Source organism: Canis lupus, chromosome 2 (genome assembly GCF_011100685.1).
Source record: "Canis lupus familiaris isolate Mischka breed German Shepherd chromosome 2, alternate assembly UU_Cfam_GSD_1.0, whole genome shotgun sequence".
Taxonomy (NCBI): domain Eukaryota; kingdom Metazoa; phylum Chordata; class Mammalia; order Carnivora; family Canidae; genus Canis; species Canis lupus.
In genome coordinates, this window is record NC_049223.1 from 31,255,066 (window position 1) to 31,271,627 (window position 16,562).

Here is a 16,562-nt window from a genome sequence, read left to right on the forward strand (position 1 = left end):
ACCCTCAGGTCCCCGATGGAACTCGACTCTGCAGCTCCCTGTATGTCTCCGGCGACAGGAGAGGCAGAAACAGATGCCTAGTTCGCCAGCTCCCTGTGCCCAGGGAAGCCAGGCTCTCCGTGTCCCCCTGGCTGGGATGGCCCACGGCCCTATGGGGCCCTCCCCTGGGTCCTCCCCGACACAGCGATGAGTTTCCTCGGCAGGAGGGCCTCGGCCTCTGTGTGCAGTGAGGCTCCAAACTCACCTTGTTCTCAAAACACATCCCCAGTTCCTGTTTTTAATTCTACCCCTGGCCTCACTCAAGTTGGGTCGCCCCACCTGGCTGGTGTCCAGTGCAGGGCCCGTCTGCACACTTGACAAGTCGCACCTCTACCATGGGTCAGAGCGGAGCCTTTGTCTTTTGTGACGACTTTGTACGTGCAGAGGGCCTAGCTCACCCATCCCTGCCCATAAAACTGCTGGGAAAGCCTTGACGGTGGCTCACAGATCCCGAGGCTCTAAATCCCTATGTAAAAAAACAGAGTACCACGATTGGGGTTGTAGCTCAATGTTTAATTCTACTGGCCACGCACGTGGTAAAGCAGGACACAGTATGGAACACGGAACACAGCTCATGTTGGAGTCTCGGGGCCCGAGGGGGTGGGGGAGACAGGACGGGGGCTCCGTGACTGGGTATTCACGTCGACGATACTCGCAGAAAAGTGCCGATAAATAACTTAAGTGCTAGAAAACCAGGCAGCAAACGGAAGTCCACTGCAGTGTGGGGCGGGTGGTGTCTAGATGGCAGCGGGCTCCTCGTGGCCTCGGTGGTGCACATGCTCCAGCTGGCCGGAGTCGGAGACCTCGTAGCTAGCCTCGTACTTGGCCAGGATCTTCATTAGCGGCCGCAGCTTCAGCCACCACTGCTCTTTGGGGATCCTGTGCCTGTGGACAGGAGGAGCGGCTGTCAGGATGGCTGGCCATGGCCCAGAGCACGGCTCTGGCGTCGGGGGCGGACGCAGCGTTGGACGACGGGGCGGCTTTCCTAAGCTACGTGAGCCCACTCCGTATCTTCCCAGAGATCCCCCCCCCCCCCCCCCCCCCCCCCCCCTGCTCCTAAAAGGCTTGTCTAAGTTGCTTTCCTGGAGCTACTTCCCGGAGTTGCTGGGCTCAGCAGTTAGGACCCCAACTCCAGCCGTGCGTGGGGTCCCTGCAGGGCAGGGAGGGCTCCCCTGGCGACGGCTTGTTTACTTACTCGAAGTCGGTTTCCTTCTTCAGCTCTGTCACCGGTTGGAAGAAAAGATTTCTTTTGCTTATTCCCAGCACGCAGATGGAATCATCGGTCACAAATCTTTTTCCTGTAAAAGATGGAAAAAATGTCAGAACAAATAATCGGGCCTGCCGGGCACAGGAGAGGTGAGGGAGAAACGGAGGCTTGCCGGCGGCGGGGGGCAGAGAAGAGCTGCGGCCGGAAGCCAGGCCCCACACTGCCCGGGGCCCTCAGACGAGGTGGGGGCGAGGCCCAGGGAACCGCCGCACGACTGCGCTTCCTTGGGGGCCGTGGGCACCGCTCCGGTACCGCTGAAGCCCTGGGACTACAGACAGGGCAGAGAGGAGGCGCCCGGGCCACGGCATGGCCCCTCTCGCTGCACAGTCACCCCCAGAGGGGCTGGTGACCTGCTCTTGGCGGCGCCCCCAGAGCTCAGGCCAGAACGTGCTTCCAGACGGTGAGCAGGTCTCGCTGCACACGCCGTGGGAGCACCCGCTTCCTCCACACAAAGCGCCAGCTCCAGTGACCTAGCACAGGAAGCCTGCGCTCCTGAGGGACATGGGGGAGGCTGCAAGGGCAGGGGAGGAGCATCCTCAGGCCAAGTAAGAACACCCAAACCTTAAGGCAGAGTCAGCTCTCCGAAAACTAAAATGAGGCTGGATCGTTTGCCTCGCTGCTTTTTAAGTCAAGGGTTGGATGTAAAACTAAACACACAGACTGGTCAGGGCAACAGCGGTGAGGTCAGGACGCGTCTGCAGTAAAGGGGGCTAAGCGTGCCACGGGAGCCAGGACATTTCCTAGAAAGCAGACTGAAACTGATTACAGAGCTGCTTTGTTGTTTCTGGAAACATTGGAAACTCCGAAGTCCACTCTCCCAAGGGAAGCAGGAGGCTCGACACGTCCCAGGGGAGTTGTCAGGCGTCCAGAAAGCAAAGTACAACTGCCGTCTCACAGACTCTTCTGACAGGGACAGGACAAGAAGGGAAGTCTCTGGAGCAGGAGGCCATCACGGGAGACGGTGCAGGAGCCGCACACAGACCCCCCACCCCCACCCCGGGAGGCGGTGCACCCTGGGAAGCAAGGTTGGGCTGGACAGCAGCTCATCAGTTAAAGGAAGTGCCCACCTCGGTCAACGCTAAAGGGTGTACGGGTATCCCCCGCTTTCACGGAAGACCTGCACTGGTACCTGTTTCCGCCAACTGAAAGGAATCCAAAGAGGATTTTCAGTTTTACAAAAAAAAAGAAAAAAGAAAAAAAGGCGAGAAGCAGCAAGGTCCTGGGGGCAGTGGGAATGGCGCCACCCCGCGCCTTCCCTGGGAACTGCAGGCAGCGTCTGCACATGCAGCTGCCTGGGCTGTGCCTGCGAGCGCCGGGCTCAACCTTGATAAGCCTCCTGCATCTGTGAGCAATGCATGCGTCCTGAGGGATTCTGGGGCCTTGGGGATGCTCAGGAGTCTGTGTGAATTAATTGCTTCGTCATGCCATTCTGGCTCATGAAATGGTCTCGTGACATAGCGAAGGAAACCCAAAATATCCTTTTGTGATCAAAAGACTACGTAACAAACACCAGCATCACGATCCCCAGTTCCTCACAGACCTACGGGTGTGACTGACTAACAGAAAGACCTCCGTTAAATAACAACCCTGGAAGCATTCCCCGTGCCACCAGGGCTGAGGCCTCGACGGGAGCTCTGCTCTCACTGCACCTCTTCGGGATTTCTCTGGAGCAACACTCACCCGCCCACAAGTAGCAAGGAAGAAGTAAAAGGTTGTATACGAGACGGGCATATGTCCATGGCTGTGAGAAACAAAACATCCACAAATAAGGGCTGGAATTCAGTGTGTAGGAAATTGTGGATTGCAAACTGTGTACAAAAATTATGTTTCCACAGGCCAACGATAAAAAAAGATAAATACCACTTACAACACATTTTTTAAGACTTCAGGTCAGGAATAAACTTAGCAAAAGACATGCAAGATCTATATGCTTTCATAAGAGATAAGGAAAGGCCTGAATATATGGAGAGAGAGTCCATGAATTAGAAAATATTTTTAAGGGACGCCTGGGTGGCTCAACGTTTAAGTGCCTGCCTTCCGCCCAGGGTGTGACCCCGGGGTCCTGGGATCGAGTGCCGCATCGGGCTCCCCGCAGGGAGCCTGCTTCTCCCTCTGCCTGTGTCTCTGCCTCTCTCTCGGTCTCTCACGAATAAATAAAATCTTTAAAAAACAATATTTTTTTAAATGTCAGTTCCTCCTGCAAATGATTTATTGATTAAATGTAATTCCCTCAATCAAAACATCCAACAGAGTTTTTGGAGGACCGTGACAATCTGGTTCCATTTCTGCATCGGCACAAAAGGCCAAGAGAAGCTGAAACCAGAAGCAGCCCCAGGGGAAGGGCCTCGCCTTACCAGCTATCAGGAGCCATCTACAAGGCTGGGATACCAACAATCAACACTGATGGCCCAACCATGAACCCCGCAACCCAGGTCGTCCCGCCAAGTTCACAGGTACCTGGTCTGTGGAGATCAGACTTCTCAACAAACGGCTCCCAAGTAAGGGATCATCCACATGAAATCAGACCTCAGACTTCACATCAAGTGGATCAAAGTAGTAACGCATCCAAGTGTTTTGGCAAAAAAGAGCTCAAACCACAAAGAAAAACGTTCACTATCTACAGAAAGACTGAGAGGACGTCACTAGGAGATGCCCTGCACAGCACGACCAGCCCCACGATGCCTGTCTGCACCAAGGGGGGAGCAGAACATGAAACACAGAGCAAGCTTCCGCAATCAAAATACGGTTCAAAAGCAAGAAAAAGTCAATAAGGTAAGTGTTCGCAGGCAACGGAAAGGTAGGCAAAATGCCAGCAGAGCTCACGGGAGCAGCGAGAGCCTGAAGGCAGCCTGAGGGCGGCTGGCTTTCCCTCCTAGCTCTGGAAGGTTCCCCTCAAGGCCACGGTGAAACTGCCACGTCACAGCGACAGCCCGAAAGGGACGGGTCACGTGGTGCCTGGACAGAAGGAGAGAGGCTACACTCCCCACGGTGGGCCTGTGCACGGGGACGTGGGGATGCAGGGCAGGGCTCAGGGTGGCTGGCCCCCACGCCCCAACACCAGCTGGGCCCCCAATGCCCTGCACAGGGACCGCGCCCGGGCTTCCATACGCCTAAACACACACCCGCTCAGGCGTGGGAGCCTGCCGAGGCATCGCCCAGGCGGCAGGGCTACAGGGTGGCAACTTGGAGGCCCCGTGGGGCGGTGGCCAGCGGGGGGGTGGAGGGTACCGCACAGACATCTGCCAGTTCCTGGGTGTCTCTGAAAAGAAGGGTCCCTGTATCTGTCCAAAGTGCCGCGGGGAGGCCAGGGTAGGGGCAGCATCCTCCCGGAAAGGAGCCCCGCGTGCAGCTACCTGGGCCCCACGGAGCAGGAGCACAGCACGGCCTCGGCCCAGCCACCCACTCCTAGGGGCGGCCTGGACAGAGGGTCACGCAGCAAGTGCAGTCGGGCGGCGGCGTGCCACGTGCGGCCTGGGCCTGGGTGCGTGCCCACGAGGAGCACCCCCAACCCCAAACCGCCGCCAAGTGCACTGGGTCCACGGTGTGTCGCGTGCGGCCCGGGGCTGGTTGCACGCAGACGAGGAGCCCCCCCGCCCCCCGCCACCAAGTGCAGTCGGGCCGCAGCGTGCCATGTGCAGCCCAGAGCTGGGTGCGTGCCCACGAGGAGCCCCTCCACCCTCCGCACCGCCCCACACGGCCCCGCACCTTTGCCCGGAGACTCCTTCAATTTCATGCTGATCCACTGCATGGCTCTGGCAGAGATTTTGGTTCCGAAGTTTCTATCGAATGGTGAGGGCGCTCCACCCTGCGGGCGGTCAGTTACGGGAGGTCAGTGCCGCGCCCGCCCGCCCCTTTTGCAGATTGCGCTGGGAGGTATGGGCACTTAACACAATTCAGGTCACACGCTTAAGAGACTCCACTCTAGACAGTGGTGTGGGGGTTCTGGTTTTTTGTTGTTGCTCGTCTTCCCTGCCCTTCCCCAGCCCTTCTGCTGTTGGGGCCTGTGGCTGGAGCTCAGCCCGAGGCCCGCATCCCTGTGCTCGTCCCCCCCCCCCGCCCCGCCCGCACCCCTGGCAGCTCACAGCTTCCAATCGTCCGTCAGGGTTACTTTGTCTTGTTTTGGGGGGGGAGCCAGTCCCAGTTTCCATCAGGTTCTGACCGACCTGGGGGCTAGCCCCCACAGAAATACAGACGCCCACCATCTCGGCACGCACCAAGAGCCGGGGCCCTGGGAGCACACAAGCCGACCCAGGACGGCAGGGCCAGGAGGCAGTGCTGGCACCAGGACGGGCCTGTCACCCTCGCCCACCGCCGGCTTTGTGGTCCGCCGAGCACCCCCAGAGCACTCTGATGGTGTGCAAACCTCACGCGTCACAGTCACTAAGGCCCGCTATCCAATGATGTACCCAATTCAATCAGGTTTCCCCAATCAGCGGGTGTCAACTCTACCCATCAATGCTTTGCCTGAAAACCGCCCACCCGCCCGCACACAGGATTTCTGGGTTGCGGAGTGGGGCGGGACTGTTAAATGGAACCGTAACAGAGCAAAGTAGATGCCGAAGTGACGACGACCGTGTCTCCCGCGCCGACGCTCCCCGGGGCTAACAAGGCCTCCCACCAAGTGCCCGGGACGGGCCGCACCTGCTGCATGTGGCCCAGCACGTTCTTCCTGCAGTCGAACACGCCCTTGCCCTCCTCGGAGTACAGCTGGTAGATGAAGTCTGTGGTGTAGTTCTCACTGCAGCTCTCGTTCCTGCAGGGAGCATGGGCGCGGGCCGTCGGGGGGCGCCCAGCCGGCCCCACACCCGCCCGACTCCACCGCCCTTCCTTGGACATGCCGGTGCCTCAGAGAAACGACTTGGTATAGCCATAGCAATAACTACGAAGTGACCCTGGACTCCTCATTGTACCCTGTGGGTACGCCCGTGTACGCAGCCTGCAGCACGCTGTGCAACGGGGCCCTGAGCTGGGCCCGGGAAGGGGCTCCGTGGGTGGGGACGGGTTGTCCCTACCTGAGCACGAGCCCCCTCTGAATGGTGGTCTTCATTTTCTCCGTCAGGTGCTCCACGTTGGACTGGGGAAGAGCAGGCATTCAGGTGGTTCGGCCTCGTAGGTGCCACCCCGCGTGCTGTGTCCTCGGCGTCCCGCCACCCCGGCAGGCAGGCCTCGGCGCTCCAGGGATGTTCTCCAGCCACCGCGGACCCTCCCACACGGACACCCATCCAACCCGCGTCAGCACGTGCCCCTCCACGTGGTGATGGGGTCATTGAAAGCGCGTGGAACTTGGTGCACCGTCACCCCCGTCGCCCGCCCCTCAGAGCCAACCCCATCGGGGCCCCGAGAACCCTCACCTAGGGGCCCCGACGCATGGCCATACCTGCAGATCTCGGATGTCAAACGGCTCCTCAAAGATGTAGGCGGCATCGGCTCCCGCGGCGAGCGCCCCCATGTTGGCCAGGTAGCCGCAGTAGCCCCCCATGGTCTCGATGATGAACACGCGCCGCTTGGTCCCGCTGGCCGACTGTTTGATGCGGTCGCACGTCTGGCCACAGAGAAGGACACAGTCATGCCCCCGCGGGGGCGGCCAGGTACCGCGGCTGGGGGCCCTGCCCACGGCTGGTGTGGTCACCGTCCCCGCGCCCTGACACTGCCTGCCACGGGGCGCCTGCGCCCAGCTCACTCCAGCTGCCCTCGCGTCCTCGCGGCACCCCAGGGTTTCACGGGCACGTCCCTTGGGTCGGCTTCTGAAAGCTCCCGGTGACCTGCGCTCTGGGCGCCCTCATCCTAACCCTAAACGCTACGTCCCGGAACGGGATGCGGCTCCTGCACACAGGCCCCCGGGGGTCTTCTGAGGAAACGTCCGCCACACAAGCCAAAGGGGGGCAGCAGACGCGGCCGTGCACCGCCCTCCACCGCCTCACCCCTGCAGAGCACCGCGAGTGCTCCCGGGGCAGCCCACGTCGGGCACCAGCTCCAACTGCAGCCTTGCTCTCAGCATGGGGGGCGGCGCCCCCAGACCGCCCGGTCCTCCTCCAGCACGTGCAGCCACGGCCCTCGGTTACGAAGACCACCGCCGACCAAAGTCGCGGCACCAGACACAGCCCCAACCCGCCGGTGGTGCTGGCAGGGGGACCTCTGGGGGACGGGGAGGACTCCAGGGCTGCTCGTGTCCCTGGCCTGGCCCAGTCGGCCCCATCCACGGTGGCAGCCCCCACCTCCCAATGCAGACGCCCCATGGCGGCAGCCACGGCTCTCTGAGCACGATGGTCCAAGCATGGAGTCGGTTCCAGCACTAACACATCATCACACTCGAGCTTTAAGGACACATACAAGATTAGGTAGAGCTTGGCGCGGGGCTAACGCAGAGCCCGTGGACCTGGACGTGAGGACAGAGTCGTGCTGAGCCCGGGAGCCCGTGCTTAGCCCCCGTGACGGAGGCCTTCCCGACAAGTCAGCAGTCTGCTGAGCATGGGGGCGGGGTGGGGCGTCCCATCTGGCCACTGAGACGCCCCCGGCGAAGCGCAACGGATGCAGGGAGCCTCAGAGCGGGGTGACGCCTGGCACCTCACGGCGCTCCGTGGCCGCGTTGGCCACGCACACACAGGCAAGTCCACGGTCACATGCGGGGCCCATGGGAGCTGCCACAGTGGGGAGGATCTGGTACAAGAATGAGCAGAAGGCTCCAGGTGCAGGTGCCACGTCACAGGTGGGGCACCAGGCGCTCAGGAAAGAGCTGTCCCCTCCCCGTGGTCCAGCTCAGAACCCCCACCTAGACCCCGACTGCACACTTCCAGGCCTCTCCAGCCCCCAGGGCAAGCGCTGCAGGCTCTGCAGCCAGCCCACCCCTGGCCACCTTCCCTCCTCCTGTGTGTGTTGGGGGACCGTGCCCCAGACAGCCTCCACCCCACAACAAGGACCCCAGCAACCGGGGGGTGCCAGCGGGGCCTGCCTCCGCCCACACAGCCAAGGGCGCATCCGAGCCGCAGCCGCGCCTGTCCTCCCGGGAGCTTCCCCCTCAGGCCTCCGGACACCCGGGGCGGGCTGGCTGCCCCCCCCCACATGAGCAGCCGCCTCGGGCCGCAGGAGACCCCCCAGGGTGCTGGGGGCCCTCCGCCTTCCAGCCGCCCGAGTCCCGCTCAGCCCCGACCGGGGCTCGCTCCTTGCGCGGCTTCAGGCGGGCCAGCTCCGGCCATCCTCGCGGGGCGGGAAGGACCCAGAGCAAACGGGGCAGCGAGGGCCCGCTTACCTCCATCACGGCATTGAGGCTAGTATCACAGCCCAGGCTCAGCTCCGTGCCCGGGACGCTGTTGCTTATGGTGGTGGGCAGGACGCACACGGGCACGCAAAACTCCCGGTGCTGCTTGCGCGCCTTGGCCAGCAGGAGCGAGCTCTCGAAAGCCTGGAGCGGCGGGAGGCCGGTCAGCGGGGCGCCCCGGGGCTCCCGGGAGATGGAAGGTGTCGGGGGTGGGGGGGCCCAGGGGAGGCGGCGCGAGCAGGCGGGCAGCAAAGCAGGGGCCGGAGGCGGCGGCCGGTCCTTGGCGCCTGGGAGGTGGGCTGGGGCCGTCAGAGGGCCCGGGAGCCGCGAGCCTCTGCGCTCCCCAGGCCCCCGTGACCCCCGCCGCCCGGGACGCCAAGGACGCGGGCTGTGGCCACGCGCAGGCCAAGGTTAGTGGAAGTACTCGTTAGTGTCCGCCCCCCACCATCGCCCCACGGCCACGCGCGCTCCTCCGCTCGGGACTCCCCCCACCCCTGCCCGGAGCACGGGCCCGCTGTGGGGCCACGCACAGCTGGAGGCGGAGCCGGCCTTGGGGGCACGTGCTCCCCAAACACCCTGCTCCTGGGGCGGCGGCCGGGGCGGGCGTGGAGGCCTGTGCGGGTAGCGCACGGAGTGGCCGGCACCATGCAAGGGGGCGCGCTCCAGCCCCTCCGTCTGCAGCCGCGCGTGGAGCCCAGGCAGGCAGGCGGCTGAGCCCAGGAGGCCAGAGGCGGCTGGCACCTCCGAACCCAGGTTAGAACCCCAGGAACGCCCTCCGTCCTGGTTCCTGTTGCTCCTCCTTCCCTTCGATCTTCGGGAAGCCACCGGGCCCTCCTGTGGGGACGGGACGGCCTGCCAGGACGGGGCCGGCACCAGGAATGTGGCCCAAGGCCCGGGGGCAGCGATGCACGGCTCGGAGCTCTGAGTGCACAGCGCGTGGAGGCGACAGGCCCCGCGGAGAACGACCCTGGCTCTGACTCCCTGCACTCCTGACCCGGGCCGGCCAGCAGGGCAGCAGCCACCCTCTGGCATTCGCGGCACCTCGGCCTCGGCGCAGACTGGGGCGCATCGTGCCACTTCTGGGGACCCCAACGCAGCCGTGGGGGGACGGCTCTCTGGACCCCTGCTCCAAGGGGCCGGGCCTGCAGCCTCCACGACACGCGACACGCACAGAGCTCCGTCCATTCTGAGGGACACCGGGAAGTGGAGCGTTCACACTGGCAGAAGGAAGTCACCCGTGAGGACAGTGACGGAGGAGCCCAGGAACGCGACAGTCCCTGCGGCAAGGCCACCTCCCAGGGCCTTGGCACTGCGGGCGGCAGGGCCGTGCTGAGGTCGGGGGCCAGCATCATCGCTCGTCATCGCCAACGCACCCCAGGGGCCGAACCCAAACACCACAGGCGCTCGGCCCTCAGCACAGCCACATCCGGACACGAGGCCACAGGCCCGCGGGTGGCCCATCTGGGAAGGAGGTCCTGAGGGAGGCGCACAAACCCACGGTGAACTCACTTTGGTCCCTGGTCCCCGAGGGCCTCTTGGATCCTGCGGAGCAGATGGGGAGGGATGTGGACCGCCCAGTGACCCGTCACCTCAGGCCCCTGAGGCCAGCCCTGCCGGGTTCCAACCCAGATCCGAACCTCCTAAGGAAGACACGCCTTCACCGCAGCTCATAAAAACACAACGCTGTGGGAAACCAAGGGATGTGCACACGCCGTGCCCACACCAGGGCCCCTACAGCACCAGGACCGTCTCCCCACACTCAGCAGCGGGCACCCAGGCTCCCACCCAGGTCACAGGCAGGACCAGGACCACGGTGCCGGGCAGGTCACCCTTGGGCTTGGGGCTTCGGCGCACACCTACTCGCCCAGTGAGGGTTGGCCTGGCACCAGCACCAACACAAAGCTGCCCACTATAACTTGGTAACTGGCTTTGAGCAACTCAGAGGAGAAACCAGATTCAAGACATCACAGGACAAATTTCCAAATCCCTCCACAGGGAGCAAAGCACCAGGATCACTTAGAGCTTCCCTACATGTTTAGGTTTTCAAATTTTGAGCAACACCCATGTACCCGATCTTTATAACCTGGAAAACATGTCTCGTAGCGGAGGAGCCTGGCAGGTGCCAGAGAGGGCACGTCGGATGTGGCAGGGAGACGAACACCAGCCGGGGCCAGGGCCCCAGACAGCCCCCCAGGCCCCACCCGCCCCGGGAGTTCCAATCAAGTGACAACGAGGAAACACGAACTTCCACTTGCTTCTACTGAGCGTAAGCAAACTCCAGCCAAGGGCAGAGAAAAGGGCAGTAAAGCACTGGTGAAGGTCATGGACAGTGAGGGACGGACATCGACCCTCCCACGGCAGGTGCAGCCGGTCAGGAGCGGAATCGGCTCACGGTGGCCAGAGCAGGAGCAACAGTCACCAGGACGGGGCGCGCGGTGGCCCAGCAACGGGTTAGTGGTGCCAACAGGGCCGCTCCAGCGGCGGAGACCCCGGAGACACGGGGCAGAGCTTTTTAGTAAAGAAACCACAGAAAGTTTAAGGAGCAGAGAATAGCGAAATAGGACAAAACAGAAAAACGCAAGCGCAAGGCATTCCTTACCATCCGATTTTTATTTAAAAAGCATTTCTTTTATGTACCGGCACTAGAGACAGGTTTGAGCCCACAGGGTCAAGGAGGAAAATCCGAGAGCAACATTCACAAGAAAACTACTGGGGAATCTGCAGCAAAAGTTCAGACGCCAGATTATAAAGAAGAAGAAACGTGTCTGAAGCTCCCGCGCCATCTCCACAGCGTGGCTTACACACGTGGTAACACGGGCCGGGTCTGTCCTGCTACTGCCCTGTGGCAAGACGCAGGACGGATGCCACAGGGACTCAGGTCGGTGAACAAAGTCACAAGACCTCAAACATCCATGCACGGCCATCAGACCCAGGATTTATCACAAATCACGTCACGGGAATAAAGTGAATTTGGCCCTGACAAAAAAAAATAAATAAATAAAACCACTACACTGACTTTAACGAGTATTCGAATCACAAAACCCTAATACACAAGTACTTGAGCTGTAGATGCTCCCTGTCACTCGATGGGCCTCAGCGGGCACACGGCATCCTGGCCGCGGGGCAGGAAAAGAGGTGGCAAGAAGCCACGGCTCTGGGCATTGGATTAAAATCATCAGGCTTTTTTTTTTTTTTTTTTTTTTTTTAAAGACCTTTCTGGAAACAGACCCAGGTGTCACTCCGGTCTCTAGTGCGCTGGCAGATAAAAGCGGGCCAGGTGCCCTCGGGTTAGTGTCTGCGGCACCTGCTTTGCTGGCCACGCCCACTTACGTCGGTGATGGTGTTCAGGGCGGTGTCCGCGCCGATGCTGAAATCGGAGCCAGGCACGTTGTTGGAGACAGTGGCTGGGACCATTACCATGGGGACACAGAACTCCTCGTACTTGTCGCGGGCGGCTGACAGCTCCAGCAGGCCCAAGTAGGCCTGTCAGCCAGTGTGCAGGGGTGGGGGCAGGGGGGAGGTGGGAGAGGTGCAAAGGGGCCGTTAAAAACACAGTAAGGCGTTAGGGTCACAGGGAAGCGACACCACGGCTCCTGTCCGCAAGAGTCGTGTTATTGGAGGTCCTTAACGTTTTCTTCAAAGCAAATGGGAAAGTTACTACGGGACCGATCTTGGTTAAATAGACATGTTAAGGAGTGGGGTCCAATGGGCACGGGACGCCCCGTCCTGTCCCAGCTCCAGGCCTAAGCTGCAGGGGGATGCCCGTTCCTGCCCCTAGAAATGCCACAGAACATGCCGGGCAGGGACGCACTGGACGGGGATCCCGCTCTGGCTCCCGGGTCAGCGGCTGCCACCAGGGGAGCGCCCCGCCGCAGCGTCCCGGGACCCAGGGGTGCCCCCACCCCACCCAGAAGCCTGCGCACAGCTCACCCCAGCCCTCCGGTCCTAAGGGGCCCGCGGAGGCAGCCACGGGGACGTACCTCGAACCCGCCGATGATGAGCAGCGCATTGATGCTGTGGGTGCGCATCTGCTGGGCGATGTCCTCCAGAAACTTCCCGGGCAGCGTGCTAGAGGCAGTTGGGGGGGACGTGAGGCCAGCCAGCCCCTGCCGAGGCCCCCCCCACCGCCCCAGCCCGCGGTCCCCAGGAGCAGCGCCAGGGAAGCAAGGCTCCGCTGTATTCAAAAATCAATCGCTCCATCAATAGATGGGAAGAAACGCACGGCAGCCGGACCTAAAAGAATCCTACTGCCTCATCGGGAAAGAACACAAACTGCACCACAACAGCGTGTGAACATTCGTAGTAGCGCTTTGAACGGAAACTTCCTATTTGGAATCCGGTGCGAGCCACGCCCACCTGAAGCCCCACGCGCTCCCACTCACGCCTCTCCTGCTCTATCACCTAGAACCATTGGCAGGGCCCACGCATAGGGACCAGCAGCCGTGCGTGGGGGCGCAGGTGGTGGGGGGTCTGGGGCCTGCGGTGCACACTCTTGCTCCCAAGGGAGCCTGCGGCCCACAGAGCACCCCGGCCGGGCTCTGCGGGGCCCTGCTGCACCCGCCACGGGGCCTGCACAGCCCCGGCGGTCAAGGACCCCGGGAGGACAGCCCCCATGTCGCGGGCCTCGTCTCTGCCCCAGGGCGCACATCGGGGACCCCCCAAGCACGACCCAGGGCTCTGGGGGGGTGGTGGCCCGGGAGCCCACGCCAGCGCCCTTCGGGATGCCTTCCCAGAGCGAACAGGGGCAGCTGCTGGTCTAGGACGGGGGTCCCCCTTCCTGAGCACGGGGCACGATGGACCCAGGGATTTACCGTTTGGTCCCGAGGATGGAGCCTCCTTGGCCGGTCCAGCCTCCGACATCCCCCCAGCCGATTTCCTTCACCTGAGGAGCACACACATGGTCCCACGGGAAGCGACCAACGAGGGACCCACCCCCATCGCAAGGCTGAGCAGCTCGGCGGCCCCGGGGTGAAGCCCGCCCCCCACGTCCCGCCACGCACAGCAGACCCAGGTGTGGCCACGCTCTACCCCTGGGAATCAGGTGCGTCTTGGTCGATGTAAGAGACCGCCCCTTCAATAAGGCTGGAGGAGACGTGAGGGACCCAGCGGCGGCCAGCCAGATGTGCACCCGCGCTCCTGGGGCCCCTCCCGCCTCGCCCCTCAGGGCGAAGGTCTCATCCTCCGACCGGCGCCCTGGGGGTGCCCTCTGCCGATTCCCCCCCCAGCTCCGTCTTCGGCCCATGCTCCCTACGGCCCCGCTGCTCCCCGGACGCCTCCCCCAGGCCATCCCGCGACCCCTCCAGCTGTCCCCATCCTGCCCTAAACCCTCTGTGTTCCCCGAGCAAAAGCCAAGTCCTCCCAGTCACCTACAAGCCCCCGCCCCTTCCACCTCTCCCCTGTGCCCCCCAACTCCCCGCTGCTGGGCCCCCTGAGCCCACCGTCCCAACCCCAGTGCCCTGGCGCTGTCCCGGGCCTGCCGGCACGCCCTCGCAACCACAGGCTTGGCGTCTCCGTCCCCAGCCTAAGACCCCCTTCCCAGGGACCTGCGTCTGAGAGTCCCAGGGCGGACCCTGCTCTGTGCCCCGTGGGCGCTGGCCCTGCTCGCAGCCCACACCCTGAGCTCCACCTCCTGAGGCTGCACCCCTGCCCGCAGAGGGCACTTTGCTTTCTCCCTGACCCGGCTTCCCGGGAGTAAGGACTCTGTGCACTGCCGGGAGGTAAGACAACCGATGTCATCCCGTGGGGCACGCTGTGGCCTGTGACCCAGGTCTCGTTCACCAGTGTCTCTGTGCCTCAGTTTCCACGTAAGGAGAAGGGGACTAATACTGCAGGTTTACCACGAGATTTCAACGAGTTAACGTGTGCGCATCCCGTAGGAGCAGGAAGCGTATGCAGTTAAGCGCTCAACATGCGTTTGTTCGCTTTTTCCACCAAAGCTTCTGTCCGAGTGCTTGCCGGCCTCATGCGCTTGGCCTGCAGCGTCCCAGGTCCCCTCCCCCACTAAGGCCGGAGCCCACGAGCCCCGCTGCCTATGGCTCCTGGAGAAAACCGCGTGGCGCGCTCCACGCTGAGCCTCAGGGCAGGGCCCAGGACGCGGCCCCAGACAAGTCATCCCCGAGGGCAGCGGCTGTGTTCACCACCCGATGGAGCCCTGGTGTGAGGCTGGGAAGGCAGCTCCTGTTTCCCGCAACGTCCCCCGGGGTCTCACCTGGCCTTTGGCGAAGCCCTCAAAGCCGTCGTAGATGGCGAGCATCTTGTGGCCATCGGCGATGCCCACCCGCACGGCCGAGCGAACGGCGGCGTTCATCCCGGCGGCGGGCGCCCCCACGTTTATGACGGCCACGTTACAGTTGCTCTGCAAGATGAGAGGGCACGGTGCGTCCCTACCCCACGCCCCGGGCACATGCTGAGCGCACGGCCCGGGAGGCTGGGGGCGAGGGTCCGCGGAGAACACGGTGGGGGGGTGTCCCCTACCTTCACAATCTGATCATCTGGGAACTTGATGGCAAGCCGCTTGTAGGTGTTGAGGTTGGTCTCGAAACTCCTGGAAGGACAGGGCGCCACGGGCCCGAGGTTAGAAGGGCTCCCCTGGGAGGTCACCTGAGCCAGATGCAGATGGTCCAGGCACCTGCCTGGGGCGCTCGGGGCAAGCAGCAGGCCCTGGCGTCACCCCACGCCAAGGCCCCGGTATTCCGTTACATAAGGAGCGTGCCGTGTACGCGGCCGAGAAACTTGGTCTCTCGTACACCCGAGTGTCTCTCAAAACGCCATCCTTGGGCGACTTTCCATCGTCACCGCGCTAACCTCTCCTCCACCCCACCGGCCAGAACAGAGACAGCAAACCAGCGCGTGCCCCCGGCTACCCATCGCGTCCCCACGGCCGGAAGGGGCGCAGCCCCGGAGCACATCTCAGCAGCAGCAAAGGCCCCAGGGACGCAGCAGCAAAGGCAGCAGCAAAGGCCCCAGGGACGCAGGGCCCTGCAGAAGGTCACCTGCCGCGGAGCCGCACGGCATCCTTGAATCTCCTCTCGTCCATGGCCTTCTGCACGTCCTGGGTCTTCAAACAAACATGCAAGAGAGACTGTGTCAAGGCTCAGACGCCTGTGGACAGGCCGCCGTGCTGGCCGCCTCCCGCACGCCGACCCTCCAAGGCCGCCAGCCGGACACCTGCCACCGCCCGGCGGCTGCCAGGGACAAGCCAGGCCCGCCTGGCTCAGGCCGCTAAGAGGGCTGTGAGGCCACGGCCAGCAACACCGGGCGGGAGATCCCGGATCCACCTCCCGCCCCACCTTGGGGGCCCCCGGGTCCTGGGGAAGCTTGTGGAAGCCCACGTGGCACCAACCAGCCACAGACTACGGACAGGACGGCGAGCGCGTGGACGCTGCAGCTCACCATCTGCACACACTCCACCAGGGGCAGGCGCACCGCCTGGTTCCCGCTCAGCGACACCACGCAGGCCGGCGTCTCCGGGGTGGCCTGGAGGAGGGCAACCACGGCCTCCACCCCCATGCGACTGGCCTGGAAAGGACAATCACGAAGGTCACAGACCGGGTCAAAGGCCAAGGCAGCAGCACCCCCACACCCGGCCCCCGCTCCACAGACGCATGACCACACCCTCAGCAGGTACAACATGGGCGGAGGCCTGTCCCCCGTTACTCAGCCGGACTCCAGCTGCCTCCCTGCCTCCCGTCCTCCTGGCCTTGGGGCTCTGCTGACCCCAGGGCCTGCGTGCACAAACCACACGGGGGCTCTGTTCCCGGGGTCCCGGCCACCCTCAGCCCTCGGGTCTGGGGTCTCCCTGCATCTGCACGTCCTGGATGGGCCACCCCAGCACAGGCACAGACTGTCCCCTCTCGCCCCCAGGGAGGGCACCTGACCATTTGCATCCTCACCAAAATCCGGTCGAAGGCCGAGGGAGTCCCTCCTCTCTGCACGTGCCCAAGTATGGTCACCCGCGTGTCATATCCCAGCTGTGTGACCACGAGCTGCAGAGACAAAGAG

The 16,562-nt window shown here is 63.1% G+C and overlaps 1 protein-coding gene across 4 annotated transcripts in view; it reads right to left on the minus strand.

Annotated features, from left to right (window-relative positions):
• Positions 1–531: 531 nt before the first annotated feature.
• The window catches only part of PFKP (phosphofructokinase, platelet), a 43,681-nt gene continuing 27,650 nt past the window's right edge, over positions 532–16,562 (minus strand). Inside the window, exons 9-23 of one of the 4 annotated variants that reach the window (XM_038530215.1) lie at positions 16,454–16,546; positions 15,954–16,079; positions 15,554–15,618; positions 15,036–15,105; positions 14,770–14,916; positions 13,373–13,443; positions 12,542–12,629; positions 11,892–12,044; positions 8,553–8,705; positions 6,684–6,848; positions 6,319–6,380; positions 5,948–6,059; positions 5,012–5,111; positions 1,235–1,337; positions 532–924 (exon numbers count right to left, since the gene is read on the minus strand). In XM_038530215.1, the coding sequence (XP_038386143.1) occupies positions 777–924; positions 1,235–1,337; positions 5,012–5,111; positions 5,948–6,059; positions 6,319–6,380; positions 6,684–6,848; positions 8,553–8,705; positions 11,892–12,044; positions 12,542–12,629; positions 13,373–13,443; positions 14,770–14,916; positions 15,036–15,105; positions 15,554–15,618; positions 15,954–16,079; positions 16,454–16,546 (1,656 nt within the window). In that variant the 3' untranslated portion in view covers positions 532–776. The remainder of the gene's footprint in view (positions 925–1,234; positions 1,338–5,011; positions 5,112–5,947; positions 6,060–6,318; positions 6,381–6,683; positions 6,849–8,552; positions 8,706–11,891; positions 12,045–12,541; positions 12,630–13,372; positions 13,444–14,769; positions 14,917–15,035; positions 15,106–15,553; positions 15,619–15,953; positions 16,080–16,453; positions 16,547–16,562) is intronic. The other 3 variants (XM_038530217.1, XM_038530216.1, XM_038530218.1) reach the window with 3 other exon arrangements.